Genomic DNA, 27,727 nt, shown 5'->3' on the forward strand with positions numbered 1-27,727 from the left:
CATGTGCGGAATATAACCAACCATTATATATGGCTTTCATTCATTACAAAAAAGCATTTGATTCAGTCAAAACCTCGGCAGTCATGGAGGCATTACGGAATCAGGGGGTAGACGAGCCATATGCAAGAATACTGAAAGATATCTATAGCGGCTCCACAGCCACCGTAGTCCTCCATAAAAAAAGCAACAAAATCCCAATAAAGAAAGGCGTCAGGCAGGAAGATACCATCTCTCCAATGGAGAGGGAAGAATTGGGGATAAGAGTTAACGGACAATACCCTAGTAACTTGCGATTCGCTCATGATATTGCCTTGCTTAGTAACTCAGGGGACAAATTGCAATGCATGCTCACTGACCTGGAGAGGCAAAGAAGAAAGGCGGGTCTGAAAATTAATCAGCCGAAAACTAAACTAATGTCGAACAGTCTCGGAAGAGAACAGCAGTTTACGATAGGTAGCTAGGCACTGGAAGTGGTAAGGGAATACATCTACTTAAGGCAGGTAGTGACCGCGGATCCGGATCATGAGACGGAAATAATCAGAAGAATAAGAATGGGCTGAGGTGCGTTTGGCAGGCATTCTCAGATCATGAACAGCAGGTTGCCATTATCCATCAAGAGAAAAATGTATAACAGCTGTGTCTTACCACTACACACGTACGAGGCAGATTAAGATCAAGGCAGACAAGATTAAGTTTGCAGGGACAACATCGCCACAATTAGTGGTAGTTAGACAGCGGTAGCTGGAGAAGTATGGAAGAGGCCTTTGCCCTGCAGCGGGTGTAACCAGGCTGATGATGATGACCCCCTTCTGTGGGCTGTCTCCATGACTGGGCCATGGGGTCAGTTTTCTTTCATTAATTCGAGCACTATTTGCACACTTGAGATTTCAGCATAGTCAGCTCTAAACGAGGCCCAGCTTCGCATTAAAAAAAAACCCTAATGCAAACATTAAAAGCTTGCGCAAAATTTCGGCTTCGTTCTCACCACACAAATAGCCAGTCTCAACCTTCGGCCACGCATTTGCAATGGCAAGGATCGCCAAGAACAGAACGCAGCCAAAAGGCCCAGAAAGAGTCAGACACTTCGACATGTAAAGTCTGTAAGTCAAAGTTTATTCTTAATCTGCACTTTTTTTTATGTTGCTCAAAATCATAGATGTGGAACGTCTTCAGTTCCCCACGTTCTATGTACAAGTTTATATCTCCCTTTTCCACCCACGTGGTGCAAGCACACACAATCATGTGCACCACCATCATTTCTCGTTAGAAGAAAAAAAAAAAAGACTGTTGCATCTTCAAGAGTCCTAACGCCCCTGCACAAGCTGCAAGAGCTTCTTGCAGTCATGCACTCACACACACGCCAAAACATTTCTTCGAAGAAAAAAGTAACAAAAAGAATTCGCATCTTAAATACATGTAAAGGCACCGAAACGGTCTCCTTTGCTTTTTTTTTGTATCATTTTGTTCCCTCTGAGAGAGACTAAGTTGTACAAAAAATTCTAGAGTCCTTTACAAACAGTACCTCGCTCTCGAGACATTCGCCTTCGCCAGCGGCATAGTCGGCAACAGTTTAATTTGAATATTTTTTTTCCTAGCTAAAAAAAAGAAAGTAAAAAAACGCGGTAGTCCTGGTGGGGACAATATATATAGAGGCCCAACATTAAAAAAAAAAATTAACTGTAGAGATCTGCGAGCATTCTCATTCCAGCATCAAGCCTTTTCTTTTTTTCTACGGTGAAAAAGATACACACACAGAACTGAGAGCGCTCGTTTAGTAGTTCCCACGCAAATACAGAACACACATGAATCACAAGAATGCTCGCAAAACCTCTTCAGTGGGAAACAGATTCCCATAAGATTTTCTTGTTCCCCCCCATATTTTTTTTTTCACTTGTACAACGTACCACATAAACACCCAACAACCGTCACCGTAGAAGACTTTTGTTCACTATATTAAATAAGGAGAGAGAATCCACACGCCTTCTCAACAAATAAAGTCAAGATCTGCCAAGGAAGACTCGCTTTCTCATCCCCCGTCATCCACACCATCCACGGTGCCGCAAAAGTGCAGTCGCGACTTGACCCGGAAGGAATTTAAACCTAGAAAAATAAACCTAGGGGGAAAAAAAACAAAAAAAAAACATGCAGACTGTCTCAGCAATTCTTCTCGCTAGAACCAGTGTCCGTTTGCTCAAAAAAAGAAACATGGCTCAGACACTGAGATGCGTCACGCAAGAAGAGAGGACGCGTTCCTTCATTCAAATATATTTCTATATATTTCATATTTATATATATGTGTGTGTGTGTGTGTATATATATATGTTAAATATATATATAAACGCAGGTCTAGTCTGCACAGGTCAAGAGGCCTGGTGCACCTCTTGCTTGCTTGCACAGAAAGCAACGAGACAAATTCTAGAAAGAAAAAAAAAGGAGGTGAAAAGGCTAGTAAAGTAGGTTAAAAAAATTACAAAAGACCCAGAAAATGGAAGCAATCATGATTGCAGCAAATGAAACGCACAGCACATTTGCTTCCAGTCTTCGAGAGAGAAAAGAAATATGCCTGGCCGCATGTCCGTTGAAAGTGGTTGCTTGAATCCTAAAAAGAAAAAGCTTCCAAGGCCGCGTCGAGTCATCACAAAAAAACCTGGCACTTTTGCACAAAGCAGGCAAAAAATAGTGTGGAAGGAAAGAAAGAAAAAAAAAACAATATCTGTTCACATAGGAGGAAAAAAAAGCACAAAGCCACCCTCCGCTGAAGAGTTCAACTGGATTCAGAAACTGGGGGTGGCACTCTTGAGAATCCTTTCAAAGAAAGGGAGAAGGGAGGAAAAAAAAATGAAGTGAAGCATTGTTGTATTCAGTCACTTTTATCACTTGTCCTTGTTGCAGAGTTCAGTCACCAAGAAGAAAAAAATATATATATATAAAGTGTCACTTCTTTCGTCACTGCTGCTGCTTGATGTGTCACCATAGGCTACTGCCGCTGTCACACCCACCAACACACTGCTTTCCCCGAGACACCTTCGCATTCTTGGCCACCGGGCGAAGATCAGGCCGAAGCAGGAGGAAAGGAGACGAGGTGGCGGCGGGAGAGAGGGTGCACGGATCTAGCAAAAAAAAAAACTCATCTGGAAGATCCTGAGAGCCCCCAGTCAGAGAGGAGGAACGAATAAAGCAGTACAGGCGAGGAAAGAGGGCAGGAGAGAGGATGGGGAGAGGGAAGTCAGCAGCCAGCCAGCGTGTGCGAAGCTCGTTGTTTCCCTTGCATCGCCCGTTCTGCTTTTGCTTTTTTTTCTTCCTGTCCGTGGAGGAACAGTCTTCCCTTATCAATTGCACAAGTCTTGGGCCCATGCGGTAGGGGAAGCCACGCTCGTTGATCCAGCCAGAAGGGATAGAGAGCCGGTCCGAGAGAGGAGCAGGAATGAGAGAGAGTGAGAGCGTGCGCGAAGGGCAGACGGCCCATCGTTGTCATCCGCCCTTTTTCCCAACCCACTGCTGCTGGCATTCTCAGTGGTTGAGGAGGAGAAGGTCAATAGCAGCTGTGGCAAAGCCGCCGCCTCAGTTGTCTTCGCCGGAGTCGGCCTCCATTTCGGCGAGCCAGGTGAAGAAGGAGGTGGTGGACTTGAGGGCAACACCCTTGCCCTCCTGCTCGGCCAAGTCCTTGCTGTCGGCCCACTGCTGGAAGGCGTCCTCGGAGATCAGGTCGCAGTCATAGAAGGCGTTGAACAGGTGCACCAGGATGCCTGCAACCAACGGACTCGCACTGAGCAAGGTGAAGGCAAAAAATTTCCCCAAAAAGATTTGCTGGAAACTTGCTACTTATATACGTAGATATCAGATTTACATATGCAAGTGAGTGGGAAGAAATGTGGCTTGCTTTTATGTCATCTCCCAAACCTGTCTCCAAGCACTTAGGGGGAAAAGAAATGCTTTGAAAGCACTGTGCCATGGCAAGCAAACCATGTGGAACAAATCAATGCAACAAAACAGCCAACCGGCAAGCCTTCTCCAAGAACACTTTTAACACCACCGCTTTCTAAAGGAACACCAAAGGTGCCCATTACACAATTGCCACATTGCTACAGTCGCCGACTGATTTTCCGCACTCCAAAAATTCGACCATGCCCGATTATTCGGACAGCTTCGCGACACCTCCATTCTCCCCATAGACCATAATGTATAACAACTGCCGAAAGTTCGGACACGTTGCAACCTCTCGTCTGATTTTTTGGACACTCCTTGAGCCAACTCGATCGAGAGCATCAGCACGGACTATGACCGGCACACAGTTCGACTTGCTGAATGCCATTTTTGTTTTAAACAGAGCCTCCTTGGTGTCCCATGAAGTGGCGCTACTGGAAATCCCCGCTCTTCATCATCATTTCTGCCTGGTTCGATAGAGTGGCTCTACAGCAGTTCCGGTTTCAGCTTAGTAAGCCATGTCAACACAATCCAGCAGCTCATTTGTTTCTTCGCGCACGACGCTGCGAGCAGGCCACGTTTTCGATTGTGCGACTGGTGTCGGCACGGTGGTGTTTGCTTTGTGTGCTGTGTCGGTGATCCAACGCGGCGTACGGAAACATCGTGTCAAGTGTCTAATGGCGGCGACAGTGCCCGCGCGGACTTCGTTAGCAAGCGGGTGCCGGGAGGCCTAAGATTTGTCACCTTCCGATGTGCTCCCTGCTGACGCGGAAAATGTTCTGTCGAGACCAGCGCAGTGGTTGCATTGCGATTCTGCACACCGTCTCATTTGACAGTTTCACAGCTGCTGACACTGCTGTACTGACATGGGCAGAACTCGACGACGGCGAGATCATTCGTCAGGTTTCTGCTGCACCGCTGGACGACAACTACGAGTCTGAAGATGACGCACCACGTGCTACGCTGCCGTCGCATGCGGAGTGTGCACAAACAGTGACTGTGCTTTCAGCCACCTATAGTGACCGTACGACCCTCTCCGAGATTCAGGCTTATCTGATTGCGCGTAAACGGAACAGCGTGCAACGGCGCATTCACGATTTCTTCAAGCCTACTACCGAGCCAGAATAAGTGCGTGGAAATAAAGGATATTTTTTTTTTCTTAGTCTGCTTTTTCGGACACCTGTTTATTCGGACATTTCCGCAGTCCCCGTGAGGTCCGAATAAACGGTCGGCGACTGTATATGAATGGCTTGCAACCTGCGGTGGTGCTTTCTTTGCAGCACTATCAACCTGACTAATATATGGACCTCTCTCTGGGTGGTTGCATATCAAGAAACTGCTCGAATTGCCTACCACAGAATGTCCACTCCACGCCTGCAGACAATTTTCTTGTCGGCAATGAAGCGAGAGACTCAGGGGCAAAGCGTTTGCAGTGATAGGAGAGGCTAGCCGTCGGCATAAATCGCTCTCAGCACACGAGGAAATTGTAACAATAGCATACCAAAGCAACTTGGAATATGCGAAAACTCGAGCAAAGGGTACGGAATCAGCAGGTCTCACCTTTTGGGTGCTCTAGGCGGTTGACGAGAGCCTGTAGCGCATACAGGGCTTGCAATTCACGCTCCTCATCGTGGTTGAGGTACTTTTGCAGGAGGTCGGAGTATGTCTTAATGAGGTCCTCCTTCAGTTCGGCATTGCCATCACCAAGCACTGCAAAACGGGGTGTAAGAGGAGGGGGAGTCAAAGGAAGCTAAGACACACTACTATATCCAGTGGGAAATCAGCCAAACCAGCTGCTACCAGTTTCTGCTGCTGCTCACAGAATATTTAGACAAATGGCAAATTACCAAAGGGAGATGGTACTCACGTGTGATGGCATTCTCGGCTACAGCGGTTACCAAGGCACGAATGAATGGTGGCTTCTTTGTCTGAGCTTCACCAAGCTTGGACTGGAAACATGAAAGGACAAAAGCTTAGTCTGTGGCATGGCAGTGCCTGTCGGAGCAGCAAGCAAGCTTTAGCTTTATGCACGTCTCGTCAGATTTCACAGGTGTCAAAAACTGCCCTTAATGAGAAGCAAGAAGTATACAAGTGCTGCTAACTTGCCAAGTGTGTTGGGGCTCATGGCCTTTATAAAGTACAGTAAGAGCTCGTTAACCACTCTTTTATCAGAACTATTGGATTATTCAAAGTAGCCACCATTATCCATCCAACAATGTACTGAAAGCAATACGTAATGCATCGCACTAATTCACACTCAAATCAGCACCACAGAGGCATGGCCAGGCATGGCCAACGCCTCTGTTGCAAGTCGGTTCTCTCCCTCGCTCAAGACCAAGATAAAAACGCAGCGCCGCGTTTCTCTCTCTTCTTTTTCCTTTTTGATGTTACATCTTGGAGGCTATGCTCTTTCTCTACGAGGTGTTTGGAACACCTCGTAGAAAAAGAAAACAAGAACACAAACAACAACAACAAAAACTTGCATAGCCTCTGCAGTTTCTTGCAGTGCAATGCTGACATGATCAGCTGAATACTACAGCTCACACCGCTTATAACGTAACCATGTAACTTACAGTGCAGGACCAGATATAGCCTATTTACTGTAAGGTAACGCAACCACGATTTTAATGCGACGTTTGACTTTCCAGTGAAGCGATAGAAAAAAAGCGTGAATGTGACGTGAAATGAAAGGAAGAAGAAATCACAACTCGGGAAACATTTTTTTCATTTGTTATCCGAGGTGGAGACAGCTTTCCTTGGGCAGTATTCTTAGGCGATACCTTTCAGTAATAGTTTCACTTTCAAGAAATTTCTTGTGACTTGACGCCAAAAGCGTCCTCGACAAAGGTTTGACACTATCACTGCCATGAGAGCTGTCAGCTGTATACTTTGAGGGGTTTGGTTCCGTGTCGAGCCAGAGTCTTGCAAAAGCGAAATTAGCGCCGAAAGTGGTTGCCCGAGAATCACATCATCTTGGAGCTTGTTCAAGATTAAGTACTTCTTAAGAGGCTGTAAAAACATTCATTTGGGGATGCTACCAGGCTCCTACAATATCCACAGAGTCCTTCGGACAGGCCTCGTATTTGAAGAGGCCCTCCCATTGGCCTTGCCATCCACGAACCGTTGACTCGTCGACTTCGAGCCGCAGCGGAGTTTCCCACTCTCTAGGCCATCAAAATTGCTTGTCTCTTGCAGCGGGCATCATACCGAACGCAGTATGTCACTATAACTTCAGAAACAAATGGAGTCAAACTGTGAAAGGTCACAGGGTACTGCAGCAGCTAACCGTAACACCTGTCATAAGCACAGCAAAAATGGCATCGATTCCAACAAAAAATGACTTCGATCAACTTTATAGATTATATCTAGACACACAAGTTGCCAACATAATCCAAAAAACTGCGAGATTTAGGATATCTGTTTTAAAACGATCAAATTTGCTGTTATTTGAATATAACGCAAAGATCCAGTTCGAGCACCATAAATCTTGGGGGAGAAAAAGCTCGTTACAACTGAGTAAATATGACAATGCCATATTTTCCGACTTCTGTTTATCTTCTCATAGAACTCGATGTATTTGCATACCGCTTATAGTGGAGCAGCGAGAGATGACAATGGTCATAATCCGGTGCCAGAAAATCCCGCAGACAAGTGAGGCAGAGGTGTGCCGGCGAAGGGGAGAGCGGCAAGGGTGATGCAGAAGAAGAGTGAACAAGGAATGAAAGGGAGAAGAGACAAAAAATGCTGTGGCAGTGTGCTCTGAAGATGCGCCGGGGGCTGCCTAGGCAACAACAGCCCTTTTGCAACGGCCACTTGTCAGAGGTGCACCACAGGCCACACCAAACGCATGCACATTGTCCCTCTTTGGCTTTCGCAGAATCATTTTTTCGGACAGGGTATCAAAAATGCCCGAAGTACAGTCAGCTCTTGTCACAACAGACAGACGCTGATACAGTAGAACCCCGCTGTTACGTTCCTCGCTGCTGCGTTTTCCCGGCTGCTACGTCGTTTTCATCCGGTCCCGGCATGTCTTCCATAGGATCCAATGTATAAGGAACCCCGCTGTTGCATAGTAGCTGTGAAAACGTTCCCGCATGATGCATCGCCACCCGAACCTGCCTGGGCTGAAGTAGGCAACGCGGTCCAACCACCATTTTGGCTTTTGACGAGTTTTGACCGGGCTTGGCTATGGAACTGGCTGCAAGAAGCCGCACGCCAGTTCGAGAGGCCGCCACCAGGTGGCCATTCATGAAAAATGCTCTCACTATCATCACTGTAATTACGGTCACCGCATGGTTTGTTGGACGGGTCGATTCATGGAGGAAGGAAATTCGGGAGAGGCCCTGACGTCACTCTTTGTGAAGGAAGCCGGAAGTTGGCGCTGCTCCGCCTATCGGGCCAGCTCTCCTCTCTTGTTTACATTTCTCGCGAAACCACGCCGCGCTGCACGCAACCGGGCTGCTCGGACGTGCGCGCTCCGCAGCAATACTAAACAATTGTTACCATGTTAGCATGATAACGTCAAAGAGGGCAAAATTTCCTGCGGATATTCCTTCGTCCGTTGCCATTGCCATGGCGCGGTGACGACGAGGAGCACGAGCCGCATGATGCCGGGGAGTTGCCAAATCCTAGCTTTGGAGAAGCCGTCGTGGCTCTGCACCTCCGCAGGTACGTCGCACCTCACAGCGACGCTGACAGCAATGCAGCCTTCCAGGCTATTGAGAAACGCGTGGCGATTTCTAGCGAGCGAAAGAAACGGCAAGCCACCATTCTAGACTTCTTTAAGTTCTATGCGCACTCTGCGGAAATAAATTGTCTGTAGTTGAAGTTGCACTTTTTTCATTCATTTTCGGAGCTTTCCTCACTGTTGCATTTTCCTGGTTGTTACGTTTTTTTCCTCGGTCCAGTGAAAAACATGAACGGGGTTCCACTGTAATCTGATAAAAACATCAATTTTATCCAAAGTCTGTAATATCCGAAACGCATCACTACGGAAACTTTCGTTGCGATGTCTAACTTTATTGCAAAGAGTGAGTGACGAACAGGCTCTGCTGTATCTAAATATCCGTGCCCACTTAGGCACCACCCCCTGATGTCTGCCGATAAAACAACCATTGCGTGCACCTCACCTCAATCCACTCGATGACGGCGGGGGAAGGAGCCCCCTTGGTGCGAATCAAGAAGTTGAGCTGTGAATCCAGCTCCGGCAGGGACGCGGCAGATCCACCACCAGTGCGGCCAGTGGGTGCACCGCTGCCTGCACTCGGAGTGGCTGGCACTTCTCCCAACGTAAAGGCAACACCCTGCAACAGATACGAGGCAGGGAGCAGTCTTGCACACTGTGTCTGCCAATAAACGCAAATAAGCAAACTAAGATTGACAGGTACACATACATTAGCCTTTGCAAAGGCTTCGGCATCCTCCCCAGGCTTCAGGAAATGGCTCCACTGGAGGCCTGCTGTCCTCCACATGTTGGCCACAGTGGCCTCGCCCTGAGAACGCAAAAGAACACCAGCCTTCACTCAGCTGCTGCCACAAGTGACGATGGGCCTACCGTGCCCCAAAAGAGGCAGTACACACCAGGGTCTGGGCAAGGTGAGCCAGCACACAGGCAGCCATCCGCCCTGCCCGGCCAATGGGGCGCAGTGGCTTAGCCGCATCGCGTAGGTACTGCAGGGCCAGCAGGTCGAGGAAGAGTGGCGAGACCAGCTCGGCCACGTACTCCCACACCTTGGGGATGTCCAGCTCCATGTCCTCGCCATACTCCAGCACCTCGTGCAGTCCCTTGGTGAGGACGTCCAGCGAGAGAACCTTGCGCTTGAGCAGCTCCTTGAGCAGTTGACCAGTCAGCCGGCGGGCCTCGGGGTTACGGTCCAGCGTGTGGCCGATTGCTGTAGACACCAACTGGTGCACGTTGCCCGGCGACGCAAGCTCCACCACGTTCTGCACCGCATCTTGCAGGTCGCTGTTGCACAGGAACTGGTCAACCAGGGCCTCTGTCCGTGTCTTTAGCTTGTCCTCGTCCATGTTGGGTGGGCCCTTGAGAACTACGTCCGGCTCCTTCGCCTTGTCCTCTCGGGGGACCTCCGGCTCGTGAGACGATGCAGGAGCAGCAGCCGCTGCCGAAGGGGCACTGGCCGAAGCAATGTTCTTGACGGCCGCCAGAGCGGCGTCCCGCTCGCGCGACTGTGACGGTGTTTTGCGCGCACCCATCGACGGCATGGGCGCCTGCTGCTGACTCCCGCCTCGGCCACGGCTTGATTCCCGGCTTGAGGCGGTTGACCGCTGGGCACCGCGCCGAGAGTCGTAGGACGATGCATCAGCCAGGGCAGAGAAGCGATTCGTGGCGCCGGATGGTCGTCCCTCAGGCTCCTGCACAAGGTGACAGTCATTAGCCCTGGTGGCTGCGTGGGCCAAAATCTAATTGCAGTTTAGCCTGTTACATTGTTTAGAGACATCCTTAAAGACTGACTAGCAAAGATTGCTTTTTGGCTTCATGAACAGCAACTCCTGTTCCACTAGACACAATATGCTCTGAATGCCAACTCTGCCTACCCACATGCGATATACACACTTTGTTTGCAGACGCCCGAGCGATAGAGCAATGCACCCGAACTACACAAAACACAGGTATGCTGTTTAAACACTTGGCAAAAATCTGTGTAGTTAAACGTGCAATGAGCTGCATTACACAGTACAGCTTAGCCCATTTGTAATGTAACCGCTTGTAGTGAAGACCCAGCCAGGATACGGCTTTTCCCAACTCTCATTGAACTGTGTAGATATACACATCTTACTTATAGTGCAGCAGCGCGAGACGAAATACTAGTTAAAATGTGGGTTCTGCGGGGAAAATCGTGCAGACAGGCGGAGTAGCAAGTTTACTTCTTAACAAGGTGGGCCAACCATCAGAAGAGCGACGAGGGCGATACAGAGATGGAGCAAATGAAAAAAATGGTGAGCGACGGCAGCAAAAATACAGCCACACACCCTGCATTGAAACCGTTTGCATTGTTGCTCTTCAGTTTCCATGCACCCGGTGCAATGTGCGTCATCATTAAGAGCAGATTTCGCATGTGCGACTTTGACTGCTGTTAGTGTAATAACGTGCGCAGTACGACATGAGCTTATACACACACTGTTTTCTCACACCTGTTTTGTAGTGCATTCATATTGGGTGGCTACATTTCGATGCCAGCATGGCACGTTGACTTGGCCCATGCTTATCAGCTAGCATGCATTGGCCGGGACTGCAGGTGTGTGTTTGTTGCAGTTCGGCAACTCAGCCCAGGCTTGACATGGCTATAACATGTCAGGCATGAGGATTGTCTGTAATTTTCTTTTGCAATTAATTATAACGTAAGAGGCTTTTGTGAATGCTGGGCCCAACTTAAGAGTGCCCTTGTGCCGTCAAATCAGGCCGTTGACTAATGCAGATGCAACAAACTCAACTCCACATTTCGCTCGGTGCATCTAGAAGTAGAGTTTCGACACCTTACGCATTCACGAACAATAATAGAAAAAGGTCGAATACCTCATTTTGCATATACAAAATAGAAAAACAAGACAGGCAAAAGAGACGTTGACAAAAACAACAAAGGTACCTGGCTTGAGGACTTCCCGCCGCCACTGCTGCCCTTGGCCCAGGAGGACATGCGAGAGCCCGGCCCAAGCTGTATGGTGTCCATCTCGGTCTGCTTGGTGCTGATCTGCTTGAGCTTGTTGAAGTCCACGTGCTTCTTGCTGGGCACCGTGTTCCAGCCGTCCTCGAAGCCCCCGCCACCGCCAGCACGGCCGCCCTTGCGGCGGTCCTCGCCGCGCTTCGGCCGCGGCATGGTGTCGCGCATCAACTCCTCGTTCACCTGCTCCCGCTGAGCCTCCTCGTGGATCTGGTCAATTGTCTTCGGGATGTTCTCGTCTCGTCGAGGGATCCATTTCCTCTGCACGGGGTGCACGAAAAGCAGGTTAACCGCCAGAGCTTTACGATTCCGTGGATAACTGCAGTTACCCCGATTCTAATGCACTATGTTTTTTCCCCCCAATGAAACAAGCCACCTGCGCTTTGCAATCAGATGCTGACTGCGTCTGTGGCATCAAAATCTGACCGCCAGAACCACTGTCGCCACTTTAACTACAATATCTCAATCAAAAGACAGGTTCTTTACATGCTGAACTAAAGGCCACTGAGCAGCACCACACATCTTCCATTTCCGAGACTTAATAGGACAGGCTAACAAAGCAGTCAGTCAAGGTGCAGACAACACTTCAGTTAGTGACTGCTGCAGAGTTGAGGAAAGCAATTCGAAATATCCAATGGAGAACAACTTGTTGTGGCCCCCAGTAATAAAGAGCATCCTGAGAGTGACTATGATGGTGAGTGAATTGCAAAAAGAGAAATGCATGCTACTTCCCATATTATTTAGGAAATGCTATGCTTCAATTTTCAGTTCATCAAAACTAAATGGCAACATTTGCATGTTGCCCGTTCGAACAAAGTTTGCACACAGTACAAACTTTGTGCAAGAACAAACTCTCAGCATTCCAGCAGGAGGGCCTGTGTAGGCCTTGTGGTGCTTGCACTGGGCTTGCTCTACGTGAGCGCAATCTGAACAACTGAACTAGTTCAGGGAGCTCAGAGAAAACAAATGACAGCACCTGAGTGCTACAGCTAGTCTATCATTACTGGAAGCCTTCAAGAGGAAAAGCAAGATATCACTATGCAAAACGCAAGTGTCATAGCTTACGGGTCAGTAGGAACCTATGAGCTCCCAACCTGGCAACAGTTTTGTAACGCAGGTACAATTTTTCATAATTTAAATCAACACTGACATAATACAGTTGCCGACTGATTTTCCGGACTCCAAAAACTCGGACATGCCCGATTATTCGGTCAGCTTCGCAGAACCGCCATTCTCCCCATAGACCATAATGTATGACAACTGCCGAAAGTTCGGACACCTTGCAACCTTCCGTCCGATTTTTCAGACACTCCTTGAGCCAACTCGATCGAGGGCATCATGCCCCGACTCTGACCGGTGCATAGTTAGACTTGCTGAATGCCATTTTTGTTTTGAACGGAGCCTCCTTGCTGCCCCACGAAGTGGCGCTGCTGGAAATCCCTGCTCATCATCATCGCTTCTGCCTGGTTCGATAGTGTGGCTCTACAGCAGTTCCGGTTTCACAGCTTAGTAAACCATGCCAACACAATCCAGCAGCTGATTTGTTTCTTCGCGCACGACGCTGCGAGCAGGCCATGTTTTTCATTTGTGTGACTGGTGTCGGCACGGTGGTGTTTGCTTTGTGTGCTGTGTCGAGGTTACGGTGACCAAACGCGGCATACGGAAACATCGCTTCAAGTGTCTAATGTGTGGGGTATCACCTCTGCGTGTGGCTAGGGCTGAAGGCGAGCTCCAGATCTAGCCCCATGCAGTCGCAATGTGTTACTCCCCAACCCATAGCGCGGGAATCGCGGCTACGTCGGGTTCGAACGAATAAGGCAACCAGCGGTGTCAACTGTAAGAACGTTTATTGCTACCAGCAATAAAGAACACTGGCAGAGGGATGTCCTCTCAGTAATAGTAATAAACAGGCTGGCCTCGTTGCCTAGGATAGACAGGCAACGTGGTCACTCACGGGTTGCAGCAGGTACTCCAGTCCGGCAGGTTTGGGGTCCGGCCTCAGAGAGAGAGCGTCTCCCCCGGTCGCGCTGTTTTGTACCTTTTTACCTGGGGGAGGGGGATCTCCTCCTCGCCCGTCAGCTAACTGCCCGCGAGTCGGGGAGGAAGGGCACGCATGCGTTGCGAGAGCGAGGGAGAATCGGGAGAGGGCATAGTGCGCCTCTCCCCTGTCTATGCCGGCTCTCGACGCGACGGCGCAGGGGAAGATGGGCGCACGTGCTCCCCACAAATGGCGCCGACAGTGCCCGCGCAGAGACTGCGGCGCAGGGGAAGATGATCGCGCGTGCTCCCCACAAATGGCGCCGACAGTGCCCGCGCAGGGGAGGATGGGCGCGTGTGCTCCCCACAAATGGCGCCGACAGTGCCCGCACAGAGACTGCGGCGCAGGGGAAGATGGTCGCGTGTGCTCCCCACAAATGGCGCCGACAGTGCCCGCGCAGAGACTGCGGCGCAGGGGAAGATGATCGCGCGTGCTCCCCACAAATGGCGCCGACAGTGCCCGCGCAGACTGCGGCGCAGGGGAAGATGGGCGCGTGTGCTCCCCACAAATGGCGCCGACAGTGCCCGCACAGAGACTGCGGCGCAGGGGAAGATGGGCGCGTGTGCTCCCCACAAATGGCGCCGACAGTGCCCGCGCAGAGACTGCGGCGCAGGGGATGATGGGCACGTGTGCTCCCCACAAATGGCACCGACAGTGCCCGCGCAGACTGCGCTGGGGAATGCCGGCAAGCGGGTGCCGGGAGGCCTAAGATTTGTCGCCTTCCGATGTGCTCCTTACCGACGCGGAAAATGTTCTGAGACCTGCGCAGTTGGTTGCATTGTGATTCCGGACACAGTCTCATTTGACAGTTTCACAGGTGCTGACACTGCTGTACTAACATGCGCAGAACTCGATGACAGCGAGATCATTTGTCAGGTTTCTGCTGCACCGCCGGACGACGACTCAGAGTCGGAAGATGACGCACCATGTGCTACGCTGCCGTCGCATGCGGAGCTTACACAAACAGTGACTGTGCTTTCAGCCCCCTATAGTGACCGTACAACCCTCTCCGAGATTCAGCCATATCTGAATGCGCATAAATGGTACAGCGTGCAATGGTGCATTCACGATTTTCCTTCAGGCCTACTGCCGAGCCCGAATAAGTGCATGGAAATAAACGATTTCATTTTTTTTCTTAATCTGGTTTTTCGGACACCTGTTTATTCAGACATTTTCGTAGTCCCCGTGAGGTCCGAATAAACGGTTGGCGACTGTACATGGTTTCCAGGGACAACCATGGAGCTTTGCCAAACGAATACCACACACTACTCAGGCTGCCTGCAGATAAGGTTAGAGTCTGCATAAATGATGCAAGCGCCTAGTGTGCCCTGCGGACATACAGCCTCCGCACGCACTCTCGCAGTGCAGCACAAATGGATCTGCAGTGAATTAGGAAGACTTTATACTGCTGAATTAAAAAGCTTCCAATATGTGGGGATATGTGGCAATATGTGGAGTAGCTGACCTTGAGCAGTATTCCAGGCAAAATAACGTAGAAATTAAAGGTATTCCAAAGACTGAAGGAGAAAGCTGCCTAACAATTATCCAGGCTTTGGGTGACAAGATTGGGTGCCCTGTCACTGCTGGTGACATTGACATTGTTCACCGCGTGCCTGCCAAACAAGGAACCAACATTATCGCACGGTTCTGCTCACGAACAAAGAAGGCTGACTTTGCTTCCAAAGCGCGTAAAGCAAGACTCACAACAACTACAATAGGGCTATCACATAAACCACCCACTTCCATTTTTGTTAATGATCACCTCACACCCGATAATAAGCGGCTTTTTGCGCAGGCGCTAGAGCTGAAGAAGTCTAAAGGATGGAAATTTCTATGGACCGATAACTGTGCCATTAAGGCAAGAAAGTCGGAGAACAGCCGTGTTCATCGCATAGGTAGTGTAAATGATCTGTCAATCTTCAAATAAGTTCTTCCTTGCTTACAGTAACGTCTAATTCATCATGGCTGACTCAGTTTTTACTCTTGACGAAGCGAAAGCTCTCATTGAGGAAAAACAACCCACTTTATCCTTAATACATTGGAACATCCGCAGTATTCGTAGGCATCACGATGATCTCATCGCTCTTCTTTGCAGTCTTGATCATGCATTCTCTTTCGTATGCTTATCTGAAACGTGGTTATCTCATGACGGGAATCTATACGGTCTTTCAGGCTACACTCCTGAATATTGTCATCGTGAAGGTTATCGTAGTGGCGGTTCGGCCATTTTAGTAAAATCTTCATTGTCATATAAACGTCGCCATGATCTTTTTTTTCGTCATTGCCTCTGTGAATCAGTATGGCTAGAAGTAGAGAGTAATAACCTGCAGCTGCCTACCAAACGTAACATCATAATTGCATGCATTTATCGCTCACCTTCTTCCTCTTACATCGAATTTTGTAAAGAATTTGAGCAGTTACTAAACACAGTCACTGATGAAAACAAGGATATTGTGATATGTGGTGACATTAACATCAACATTATCAGCCCTGACAGTCAATGTTGCTCTGAGTACTTACGTACTTATCTTAGCTGCGGTCTCTCCTCACAAATTACAGCTCCAACGAGGTGTGAAATAGGCGGACCTAATACTTTAATTGACCATGTACTGTCTAGCATACCTACTGATCTTAGCACAGCTGGAATAGTGGAATATGCTGTAACAGACCATTACCCTATATTTTTTTGCATAGGTTCCGTAACGCCTTCTCAACCAGCAAAATATGTCAGGACTTTCTTTGATTCTAATAAATTCACTGGTATGATTCGTGCAATTGACTGGGCTGACGTGCTTGAAGAGCAATGTGGCGAAAGGGCTTTTGAATCTTTTTTCGCAAAAATATCTGAATGCTCTAACTTATGCACAAGTAACACTATGGTGACGCGTTGGTTTAGCTCACCAAGAAAGCCTTGGATTAGTGAGTCTTTATTGCGGTCCATTAAAAAAAGAGATAATCTTCGTAAGAAACTTAAAGTCCAGCCATTCAATAATGCGTTGCGATTGCGCTTCCACACATATTCAAATGTTCTAACAGCCACTTTAAAAAATGTCAAGCGTAATTACTACGAAAATAAAATTAGAAAAAATGGAAGTGATACCAGACGAAACTGGCAGGTTATTAAAGAATTCTTAAACATCAGTACAACTAAAAATCGCATATCGTGTATGAACCACAATTCTGCTAATATTACTGACCCTCAAGACATAGCTAATGTTTTCAGTGACCATTTTAGTATTGCAGACGGTAGTCAGCCTGATTCAACGTTGCTTAGTTTTCCGCGCTGTTCTCATTCATTTTACCTGTTCCCCACAACATCTCTGGAAGTATGTAACACTATCAATTCTCTTAAAACTACCGGTCCGGGCCTCGACTTGATACGTCCCTCTAGCATTAAGCTTGTGTCTAACGAAATCTCACCTGCGTTAGCACATATAGTAAATAGACTATTTATAGATGGCATCTTTCCTAACCGCCTCAAGACAGGTAAAATAATCCCAGTATTTAAAAAAGGTGACCATAAGTGCACAAGTAATTATCGTCCTATCTGCATTTTGTCTTTCTTTAGTAAGGTCATCGAAAAACTTATACATAATCGCTTAACTAAATACTTATCCAAATTTATTCTTTTAACTCCTGATCAATTCGGTTTTCGTGACAATTTTTCAACTGAATTAGCGCTTATTACATTTACTGAGAGGGTCAAATTAGCCATCGATCAAGGCCTCTTAGTTGGTGCTCTCTTTATTGATTTCACGAAGGCGTTTGATACAATTAACCATCGTATTCTTTTAAGTAAACTTGAATCATATGGCATTTCTAGACCGCCTTTACAAATAATTCGCAACTACCTAATTAACCGAGAATATATAGTCGAATTTAATGGTGTCTTGTCCTCTTCAAAAACTGTAAATACAGGTGTCCCCCAGGGATCAATACTTGGGCCACTTTTATTTCTCATATTCATTAATGACTTGCCAGACATATTAACACATGCGCACTGCCTTCTTTACGCTGATGACACCACCATTTTCGCATCTGATAAAAATTTATTTGCATTGCAGGATAAACTTAACGCTGACCTAACGAATGTTCATTCATGGTGTGTAAAAAACAAGCTAACCATTAACCCATCTAAGACAACATTTATGGTATTCCATTCTTCAAAATCTTTGCACATTGATTCTATTGTAGTGTCTCTAAATAATAATGTATTTGCAAGATCCACGTCTACTAAATTTCTTGGTGTAGTACTAGATGAAAACCTAAAGTTCCAGTGTCATATTCAATCACTTATTCAAAAAATCTCATTTGGTATTCACATCATAATAAAAACTCGCTCTTTTTTCCAGCAAACCATTCTCATGTCTTTATATTACGCGTATATACACAGTCATCTCTCATACTGCCTGTCATCTTGGGGTAATACATATACCACACATCTTCATCAGTTAGAAGTTTTGCAAAAGCAGGCATTACGATTAATTGCATTCCAATCGCATACATCTCCCTCTGCTCCAATATTCCGTTCCCTAAATGTTTTACCTTTACGCATGTTATTCAACCATAAGCTGTCGCTACTTATGTTTCGTCTTATAAATACCCAGTTTAATATTCCAGGTTTTAGTCGCTCTAGCCTCATCAATTATAACAACACAAGATTTTCAGCTCAACTCAATCTTCTTCTTCCAAAAGCAAGAACTAACTATGGGAAATTTACCGTCGCGTTTTCAGGCGTTTCTGTTTGGAATTCTATACCATCTGACATGAAGACATCTACATTATTATCATTCAAACGTAGAACGAAGGAGCATTTCATGAACACTTTATCTGACGCGTAGCATAATTTAACAAACCTAGAATTAATTAGTATGTTGTTCACTTTACCATTACGCAATGTACTTTTCAATTACCGAGTTACTAAATTTTGCCTTAAATGATACTTCTCCTCGTTGTTAGCTTTACGTGCCATTTATCCTCGTTTTAATTGTTGCATGTTATTTTTAGATTTCTTCAATTATTTTTTCTTCTTAACTCTGTGAATAAACCTGTGATATTGTTAACAGATTTTTTTCTATCTTATCGTTTATTTCCAATGTAGAAACTGTATAATATATCACATGACTCACTGTTTGCCTCGATCCTACTATCCCCTTTTCATGTTTTGTTAGGAGGTCCCCCCGACAGTTGTTACTTTGGGACCTCCGAATGTTGTACTTATACCCATCTTGTATTTCTTTTGTCAAAAATAAATATTGATTGATTGATTGATTGATTGATTGATTGATTGATATGTTATGACCTATTTTCCAACTTTCTTTTACTTTTTTCATTTTATTTTTTTGTGCATGTGTGCAACTAACTTTGTGGAGAGCATAGTACTGCAACAGCTGGGCCGATCTTGGTCCAGTTTGTTTTGTTGCAATCCTTGACAGTCAAGTAGTAATGTGGTTTGAATCCTGTTACGAACCAGATTGACAGGCAAGAAAAGATACCAGTTGGAGGTGTCGGGTGTGCTTGAGTTTCTTTCACAAAGATTCAACTGAGGTATATTTTTCCCTCGCCGATATAGGCATGTACACTTACAACGAAAATCGGATATAATGAAGTCTAACAGTCATCAATTGAATAAAAGTGCAATGTCGTTGCAGATGGCCTCACACAATGCGTCTTGCCACACCATTAGGCTTCGTTTATACAGCTGCCATTCCTTCCGTTATGTCACAGCCAGGACACTAAATCCCATCAGGGGAGAGCATTTGCTTACCCATTTTCCCGTCAAATACGAGACTTCAGTGAAAGCTCTAGCTTCGGCGACGCTCTAGCTCTCTGGTGTGATGACAGAGCCACAGCCCACACAAAATCGACGTATCAGAAAACAAACAGCCACTAATGAATTTAGATTCTCCAAGGCACGCACCTGCAACCACCGAAGCAAGCGATGTGGCTGAGCAAATGGCATAGCCGTATCTCCATATCCATTATTTTGCCTTGTGCTAAGGTCGTAATAACACCAATGTATTTACAAAGCAGTGACCATTACAAGAGTTTCGTTACACGAGTATAGTTTTAGACAAATTTGCTGCAGACAGTGCTGCCATCGCTGCTGCCTGTTCAAACACGTCTCCAGCATTTTTTTTTTAATGTGACAAGGTGGACGACAGCTGTGTTAACGAAGCCTTAAAGTGCACCATCTTTGCATGTCAGCGCAGCACCAAGAGAGGGTTAGGAGAAGCCTAAAACTCACGTGACGCAGATCGATGACGTCCTGCAGCATGAAGACAACCCGTAGCGAGACTTCCCGCTTCTTGGCGATGTTCTCCATTTTGCGGAAGTACTCGTCCAGCTGCATTTTAGGATTCACCTTACCTCCCTGCGTGACGACGGAGGTAGCAGCAGCGTGCAGGGAGTACGAGGTGGTGGATTACGGACAGGGCCGAGTCAAGGGAGGGGAAGGAGGCAAACAAAAATAAAAAAAAGTGTGCAAGTGCAAGGTTAAGGGAAAGCAAATAAACACAACAAAATCACAAAAACCAAGCACAGAAAAAAAAATTAAACAAATTAAAGAAAGAAAACTTGTTCGCTGTCTAAATGTTAACCAGTTGTCAACAGAGTGAAAAAAAAAAAAAAACGGAGATGCAACAAGAATCTTGGCTCGTGTATACGTCGCGAGAAACAAACCTTCAGCCATTGAAAGGGATGCTAGAGAGAACTGGCACGTACAGCAGCTACATGCACAGATGCCATCGTTCTCACAGCAGGTTCAGGCTGCTTTTTTCACTCTTACACTAAAATCTATGTTAAAAGTGTTTGAATGCTTGATTTCCACTAACTCTGAGCTCTTAAGTCATGCTAGAAACTAAACGCTTGCGAAACAACAGCAGCAGAGTCTGTGCAATACAATAATAAAAAAAAATTATATTTCTATTTACACAGGACAAATCACAGCCTTCGTTAAGGAAGTTATGCGGTAGTGTTCCAGATGAAGAAATGTTTGGTGCAATAAAATAAGCATAGCAATGTGAGGCGTGCTGGTTCAAGCAAAACGAAAGGCAAGAATGCAATGCACATCACCAACTTGTCTCGGCAACATTGTCAAACTAGGGCAACAACTAAAAAAAAATTATGTGAAATGAATTCTCAATTCCAAATCAGAGGGCATTTTCTATGGAAATTAGGGTATGAACAACATTCTACAAATTCATTTTTTAGGTTTACTTCAATATGCACAGTTCTGCTTAAACATATTTCGGCTGGTCTAAGTCGCTCAAATGGTCAAGTTGCTCAATGCAAGACTCATCCCTCTTTGTTAGCAATTTTTTGTTCTGTTCACGAAAATGGCAACATGACACCCGTGTGCGCTACCACGGCTCTCTTCAATGCTAGAATTTCCACAGCAACCAGAACTGCGATCATTTCTGTGGGCACAGCTCGCCAGGAACCAGAAAGGTAGCCCAAAACCAACCAGCAACGTTATTCTATGCGGAACAGACATTCAAATAAATGGAGCCCACTTTATTTTCTCTTTAGGTTTCTAGCATTGTTCTGAACAAAATAAAGATAGTCTAGAAATTTAAGCTGCATGGAGTACTATATCCGAAAGGATCCTCTGAATTAAATGTTCCGGATCATTTTTTTTTTTTAAGAGCGGTATTTTTCGGCCAAGTTCGTCGAGCATTCAGGCTTGTTTGAGAGGGCAGCCTCCTTGTCCTCCAAAAATCACAAGGTCACACTGCCTTGACAAAGTTGCCGAGACAAAGAACTCATGAGAGAGAGAGAGAAAGAGAGAAATGTCGTGTGCCATGGAAGAAAAATGGGAACACAGACAATGCCACTAGTGTGGGCCTCCAGGTAGTTTCACACAGGTCGTGCCACTCGTCACATGGGTGGTGAGGGAGGGCAGTGCCTGATGGGGGCCAGAGTACACGTTTGTTTTCCCACACCATGACTCGCTAGACCCCCTTGGAACACCAGCAAGCTGGGAGAGGATCCCAGGCAGCAAGGCAAAACGCCCATGCATGCCAAAGGACCACTGGAGGACAGCTTATGGGGCGTGGTTAGCAGGACACTTCCGTCAGTCCCAACCTCAGAATTACGAGCAAGCTCTATCCACAAGAACAATATGTGCATGCATGTCACTCTCTAACGAAGAGCGAAGCCAGCTGGAGCCACTGCTCTACATCAACAAACTTTTTTTTTTAATTTCGAAGTAAATTGTCATGGAATCTGAAGAAAGGGCGGTCCCTGCTCTTCCAGGTTGGTGTAGAGCATTCACTTTTGCTTGATTGGACCCCTGGTATCATCCATGCCCGATTTGGCCTTTGCCACAATCACAATTACCATGTGAAATTATTTACCCCCCCCCCCCCCCACCCATCCAAGCTCAAAACAGCATTTTTGATGATGTCACAGTTCTGGAGTGATACCTCTGATTCTACTTGTCCTATTGCAATAATTATTTTCTTTCTGTCAGAAAGACTGAGCGTAATATGCTATAATGTAAATAAATAGTATAGAAACTTCAAAAAGTAATTTGTCTTGGGTGTGCTAGTACTGGTTCTTTAAAAGTCTGCCATGCTCTTCACTAGAATGCTATGCTTGCTGTTTTGCACCATATATAGCTTAGTAATCGGCCAGCTGCCAAGCAAGTCACGAAATAAACTTAATTTTCTTCATTTCTATGTTATTTACTCTGCAAGAAAACGATGCATTTAGCACCTTTAGATACATCAATGCATTAGTTTAAACAAAATCTACCCAAAAATAAAGAAGGATTTAGGACAGGTAAACTGCATTTTTATGGGTGGAGCTCGCTTGTAATTTCAAAGTTGTCATCGACTATAGCTTGGTACATATTCAAATGTCAGAACATAATTCAACCAAATAGCCAAATAGTTCTTCACATTCTTGCACTTAGTTATGTATGAGGCAAGACATGCATGAAAACTGACATGCATGAAAATTGAAGTTGACACTGCATGCAGACAGCCCTGCACTTTAATATCAAAAGCATCTCAATTTGAATAAGGATGCCTTGTGTGAACTTTAACATCCCTACTGCTTCGCCTGCTGAAGTTCTTGGTATCAACAGGGTACTGAACTCTTGAATGTAAAGGCATTTTAGTGGTCAGTGAGGCTATGATTTCAAACAAGAGGGGGTCAATCCTATAGTGTAAACAGAAATTTGATATTGACGCCGTCTATTAAAGGGCTCGTTGGGGCGAAAACAAATAAATTTATTGCCAGGACTATATGGCCTACTTGAAGAATTACATATTTGAAATTGGTCCAAAAATCTTAAAACGACTGGAAAGTGTCATTAATACTGATGAAAAAATTATGAACATTATTTCAATGGCAGTGTCGCCCCTCAAGGAGACTGCACTAGTATATTAACAAGGGAACTTAATGAAAACTTCTGGTAATAAACATGAAGACACAGTCCAACGGACAGAATCCATCTAATTATGTCAATGTTTGCTTTAGAGTAGGCCAAGTGATGGCCACCCTACTAATAATTACACAAGAGGAGCACAACAGAAAAGCACTCACCTGCGCTCCTTTGGAAGCAGCAGAGTCTAGCTCCTTGCCAATCGTGATGAGGAGCTTACAGAGGCATTCGAGCGAGTCCTCGTCGTTGGAGTTGATTAGCCGCCTTAGGCAGTCGAACATAATGGGTGCCGTCAGCATGTTGAGATTGTAGAGTTCTCCTATGAAGCGAATGTTGCCTAGAGAGCGCCGCTTTGACTTCTTCTCGTCATCAAGGAGCTCATCCATGAGCTTGGCCTTCTCCTCCTCGTCCGTGAGCGCCTCAATCTTCTTGAGGCGCTCCTCCTTACGGATGTCATCGCTGGTGTCCTTCTCGAACTCCTTCTGGCACTTGAGTAGCAGCAGCTTGCGGAAGTTCACCATTCGCCCCTCGGGGTCATTGGTGACGGGCACTTCAAACATGGCCAAGTGTTTGCACATATTGGCGTAGGGCACGCTGAAGTTTGGCTCATCGAGGGCCTTCTCGAACACCAGGTCGATGACCTTGTTGAGGCGCTCCTCTGAGTTGATCTCGAGGTTCCGCACCTGCTCCACCAGCGACTGGAACTTCTGCGGCGTCAGCTTGTTCAGGATGCCCCGGACCCGCCGGTACAGTTCCTGCAGATTATCAGGGAGGAGTTATGGTGGGCCGCGATTTACTGAGCTGCAAGCCTGGAGAACCTCTGCATTGACACTACCATTCGGTACCAACACCAGGTGTAAACTTTTACAACACACTTCTGCAATGCTTTATAATTCCCTGAAAATCCGCACTGCTGACTTAATATTTAGGGCTAAAAGTCATTGCAGGGGTGGAAGGGCAGTTATGGTGCAGTCATCGGGCTTTTCCCTATTTAGGGCACAGCTGTTAGGCACCCGTTCCTGCGGTAAGCGTTGGCATGTACTGCATAACCAAGCGAACGAGCACAGCAAAGGACAAAAGAGCGAACGCGGTGTTGGATATGAAAGACTCGAGCCGCAAATGGCAGAGACCAATGAGAGCGGCCCCCTTTAGTGACATGCACATGGAAAACTGCAGTGATGTGGACCTGCCAAACTGCTCCATGCAAACTTGTAACTAATTTCAGACGTAGCTCTAATTTCGTACTGTCGTCTGCTCACGTCAGCTCTCACTCACATTTGTTTGGTTTGCGTGGTTTGGAATCACTTGCGTTTGTTTCGATTGGCATGGCTTGCGATTGTATTGTAATCCGATTTTGTAGTACTTTCTTGGAGCCATGCGGCGCCAGCACTTACACTGGAACCTTCAATTAATCATCTATAAAATACGCCGACATGCTTGACCTGCAGAGCTGATTTTCGATGATTGCCGGCTCTGCTACACATCTCTCTCAAATTCTTTGCCTCAACATATTGTGAAATGAAAATACGTATAGAGCTGCCTTTAAATTTCCTTTTAGGGAGTATCATAATGGTCGGTTAATTTTTTATGATCAGTTAATCTTACGCTCCATGAGCCACTATACTCATAACCAGCCAATGTTGCTAATGTATGTGGAATGCTTCTGGGAGCACTGACAAAGTGCAGAAATGAAAAGTACGGGAACAGCCGCTCACTATCCCGACTCAGCTATTGTAAAGCTTCCAGGTCACAGCATCCGTGACCCAACTGCTGCTGCACCAAATGGTGGGTCCCTCAAACAGTCGCCTTTCGTTACAACGGACCCTGATAATCCGACAAAAATCATCTGTTTTGTCTTAAGTCTGTAATATCCGGAACTCCTCATTTCGGAAACTTTTGTCACGATATCTAACAGCTTTATTACAAAGAGTGAGCGACAAACATCCTACTTTAAAAAAAAAAATTGCGCCCAAAAGATGAACCATCGATTGCAATAGCAAATCAAGCAAGATAAATGCGGCAGCAGAAGCAAGCGAACTGACCTTCTTGCCGTCTCTCACTTCAATGCGAACTAAACGTTGAAAACACAGCACACACAAAGCTACAGGCACTCGGTGCACTTTGTCCACACAGCAGACCACTTTCAAGATACGGCAGCCGCGCCGTAAGCAGCACTCGCCGAAGTAGAACCGCCCCCATGCCTCGTGTGCAAAAAAAGACTGCTGACCCTCGCAAATAAGTTGTCACCTCGTGTCGGCAAAGCAAAAATATGTTTTGTACGCCCGATTTTGGGGAAAAAAATGCCACTTATTTCGTCTGCTGTAGCGAATACTCCGTTGCAGCGCAGTCCGTTACAAGTGAACTTCGTTGCATTAAGGGGGGACACGGGTTGTGGCGACCAAAAATCGCGAAAAAAAAACTCGATTTTTTTTATTGCATTTTTGGAATGTACAGCTATTATTGCATCTATATTGTTAATTTCATACCGATAACATCAGTATTTTAGCCGCAGTGACGCCTTATACGACATGTACTAGCTGAATTTCAGGTGGAACTTGCGCTGAAACGGCATATTTTCCGAAACGCGCGCCTGCTCTTCCACGTGCGCTAGCGCGGACATCTTGGTCTCATTTGAAAGAGGCGACTTTTCCCATCAAATTCCCGCCAGAACGGGCCCCATTCAGCCATTGGCCACTTAGAAAATGCGCGGCAAAAGAAGGTACTAGAACGCCCTCCTATTCGTCACTCGGTGCACGTGACTTGAGCTTGCCTCCCGATTGGCGGAACTGCATGGCCATCGTCTGCTCCGCGCTTGGAGCCGCGCACTGAGGTGCGCCATCTTGCCCCAGTGTCAACGCGATGTCTGAAACGGAAGCGCAAATTTCGAACGCGGTACAAGTATGGTGCACAAAAAGTGCGACGAACGCTCATCGAAAACTTTAAAAAACGCTGCTCAACACTGCAAAACGCTCAGGACGCCACAACCCCAGCGACCGATGCCGAAATCGTCGATGCAGCAACGGCAGGCCTAACGACCGCATCGGCTGCTGCGGATACTGTGACAAGTCCGCCTGCCGCGGACCCTTCGACCAGCGCTCGCGTACGGCAAGATACGATCTACCGGCAACCCTCCAAGCGGGAGGAGGAGGAAGCGAAAGCCAAAGCAAAGCTATCGGAGTTGTCTTCCGCTCCAGCGACGGAGAGGAAACGCGAGATTTTGGGTGACGGTACCGACGACGCACTTCGCCCGCCTGATGGGACTATGTTTACGATTGTGGATTTGAGTGCCGTGAACACTTTATTAACATTTGCGAACTGCAACAGCTGCAGTGGTGCCTTAGAAATCGTCCGAGATGAGCGGGAATACGGACTCGCGCTCGCTTTGAAGCTGCGTTTTATGTGCGCAAACTGTGGAGAGATTGCGTCGGTGTGGAGCTCGCCGCGCGTTCACAGTGCTGAAGGAATGAAACCCTTTGCTGTGAACGTTTTGGCTACGTGTGCCATGCAGGCAAAGGGGGACCGGCAGACCGCGTTCAATGACGTTTGTCTCGTTGATGGGCATCGGCCGTCGGGCTCTTCACACGAAAACGTGCCAGAGCTATGTGAAGACGAAGTTGACGCCAGCGGCCGATCGCGCGGCGCGTAATCTGACGTGCGCGCGGTCGGTTCGCGAACTTTACGCCGAAATGAACGTGGATCATACTGGGAACATCGTTGTGTGCAAGGGAAAGGGCCTCAGAGGCCATAATGAAAGAACTATGTCTAAATGCGAGCGAGCAAAGTCGCACCCTCATGGCCGAGAAAGATAGGCGTCAAATGGCAGCATCAGCCAAGAAGTGCAAAGCATGAGAAAATTTGTGCCAGTCCCTCAAAAAGCGGCACACAGGGGCTGGGAGTCAGCAGGACTACATGCCTGGTGCCTACTGAGCTGTTCCAGCTGTAAATTTGTAAATAAAGTAGGGTTTTGCACGTTTTCTCACTTATCTCAAAACATGTTTAGGGCTCACTTCACTAGACTGTCGGAGTGATAGCTCATGATCTACAACAGCTAGAGCGCTAATTCTTTCTTTAGCAGAAAGCCTAATCTACATATTAAAAAGTGCTGAGAGCAGAATTTCAAATTTGTGCATATGTATATTTCCATTTTATGAATTTTCTTTTGGTGTGGTAGCCTTAGGTCAAGGAAAGAATTTTGATCACCTCCTGAATGGCTAATTAAAATTTGATTTGAAAACTTTTTGCAGCATTGCAGTTATTGCACATTATAGTATCTAGCCATGCAATAATATTCACTTTCTGCAGAGCCGTTTTTTTTTTTTCATTGTCTCCAGAAACAATAGAGTGGCAGCACGGTCAATCTCCTGAACTAATGAACCTACAAGAAAAATTATTGCATATTTGAAATCAGCACGAAAAACTATGTAAGCTTGTGCATTTTCATCAGATTTGGCCATAAGATGCAGGAAATAATCGCCACAACCCATGTCCCCCCTTAATAAACTAGGTAGAACAAACTAAGGGTAACACAAGGTCTGTTAGATCCGAAAGTCTGCTGTACACGGGTCCGTTGTAACGAGTGTAGACTAATAGCAGCAACTGTATAACGCTCTAACATAAGCTTAAACAAATGTTTTCAAATCTACTGAAGTCATGCAAGCAAAGGCAAAGCACACGAAAAAAAAGCTTAGCTTTGCT

At 46.5% G+C, this 27,727-nt stretch overlaps 1 protein-coding gene across 8 annotated transcripts in view; it reads right to left on the minus strand.

The window, feature by feature from the left end:
• Nucleotides 1-1,092: 1,092 nt before the first annotated feature.
• Nucleotides 1,093-27,727, minus strand: part of LOC135899836 (eukaryotic translation initiation factor 4 gamma 1-like) — a 142,686-nt gene continuing 116,051 nt past the window's right edge. For all 8 annotated transcript variants that reach the window (XM_065429212.1, XM_065429209.1, XM_065429208.1 and 5 more), the window contains 9 exons: nt 23,194-23,787; nt 19,889-20,014; nt 11,529-11,864; nt 9,505-10,296; nt 9,318-9,416; nt 9,054-9,227; nt 5,792-5,873; nt 5,485-5,634; nt 1,093-3,746 (listed from right to left, as the gene is read on the minus strand). In XM_065429212.1, coding sequence (XP_065285284.1) covers nt 3,562-3,746; nt 5,485-5,634; nt 5,792-5,873; nt 9,054-9,227; nt 9,318-9,416; nt 9,505-10,296; nt 11,529-11,864; nt 19,889-20,014; nt 23,194-23,787 — 2,538 coding nt within the window. In that variant the 3' untranslated portion in view covers nt 1,093-3,561. The remainder of the gene's footprint in view (nt 3,747-5,484; nt 5,635-5,791; nt 5,874-9,053; nt 9,228-9,317; nt 9,417-9,504; nt 10,297-11,528; nt 11,865-19,888; nt 20,015-23,193; nt 23,788-27,727) is intronic.

This window comes from Dermacentor albipictus, chromosome 2 (assembly GCF_038994185.2).
Source record: "Dermacentor albipictus isolate Rhodes 1998 colony chromosome 2, USDA_Dalb.pri_finalv2, whole genome shotgun sequence".
Taxonomy (NCBI): domain Eukaryota; kingdom Metazoa; phylum Arthropoda; class Arachnida; order Ixodida; family Ixodidae; genus Dermacentor; species Dermacentor albipictus.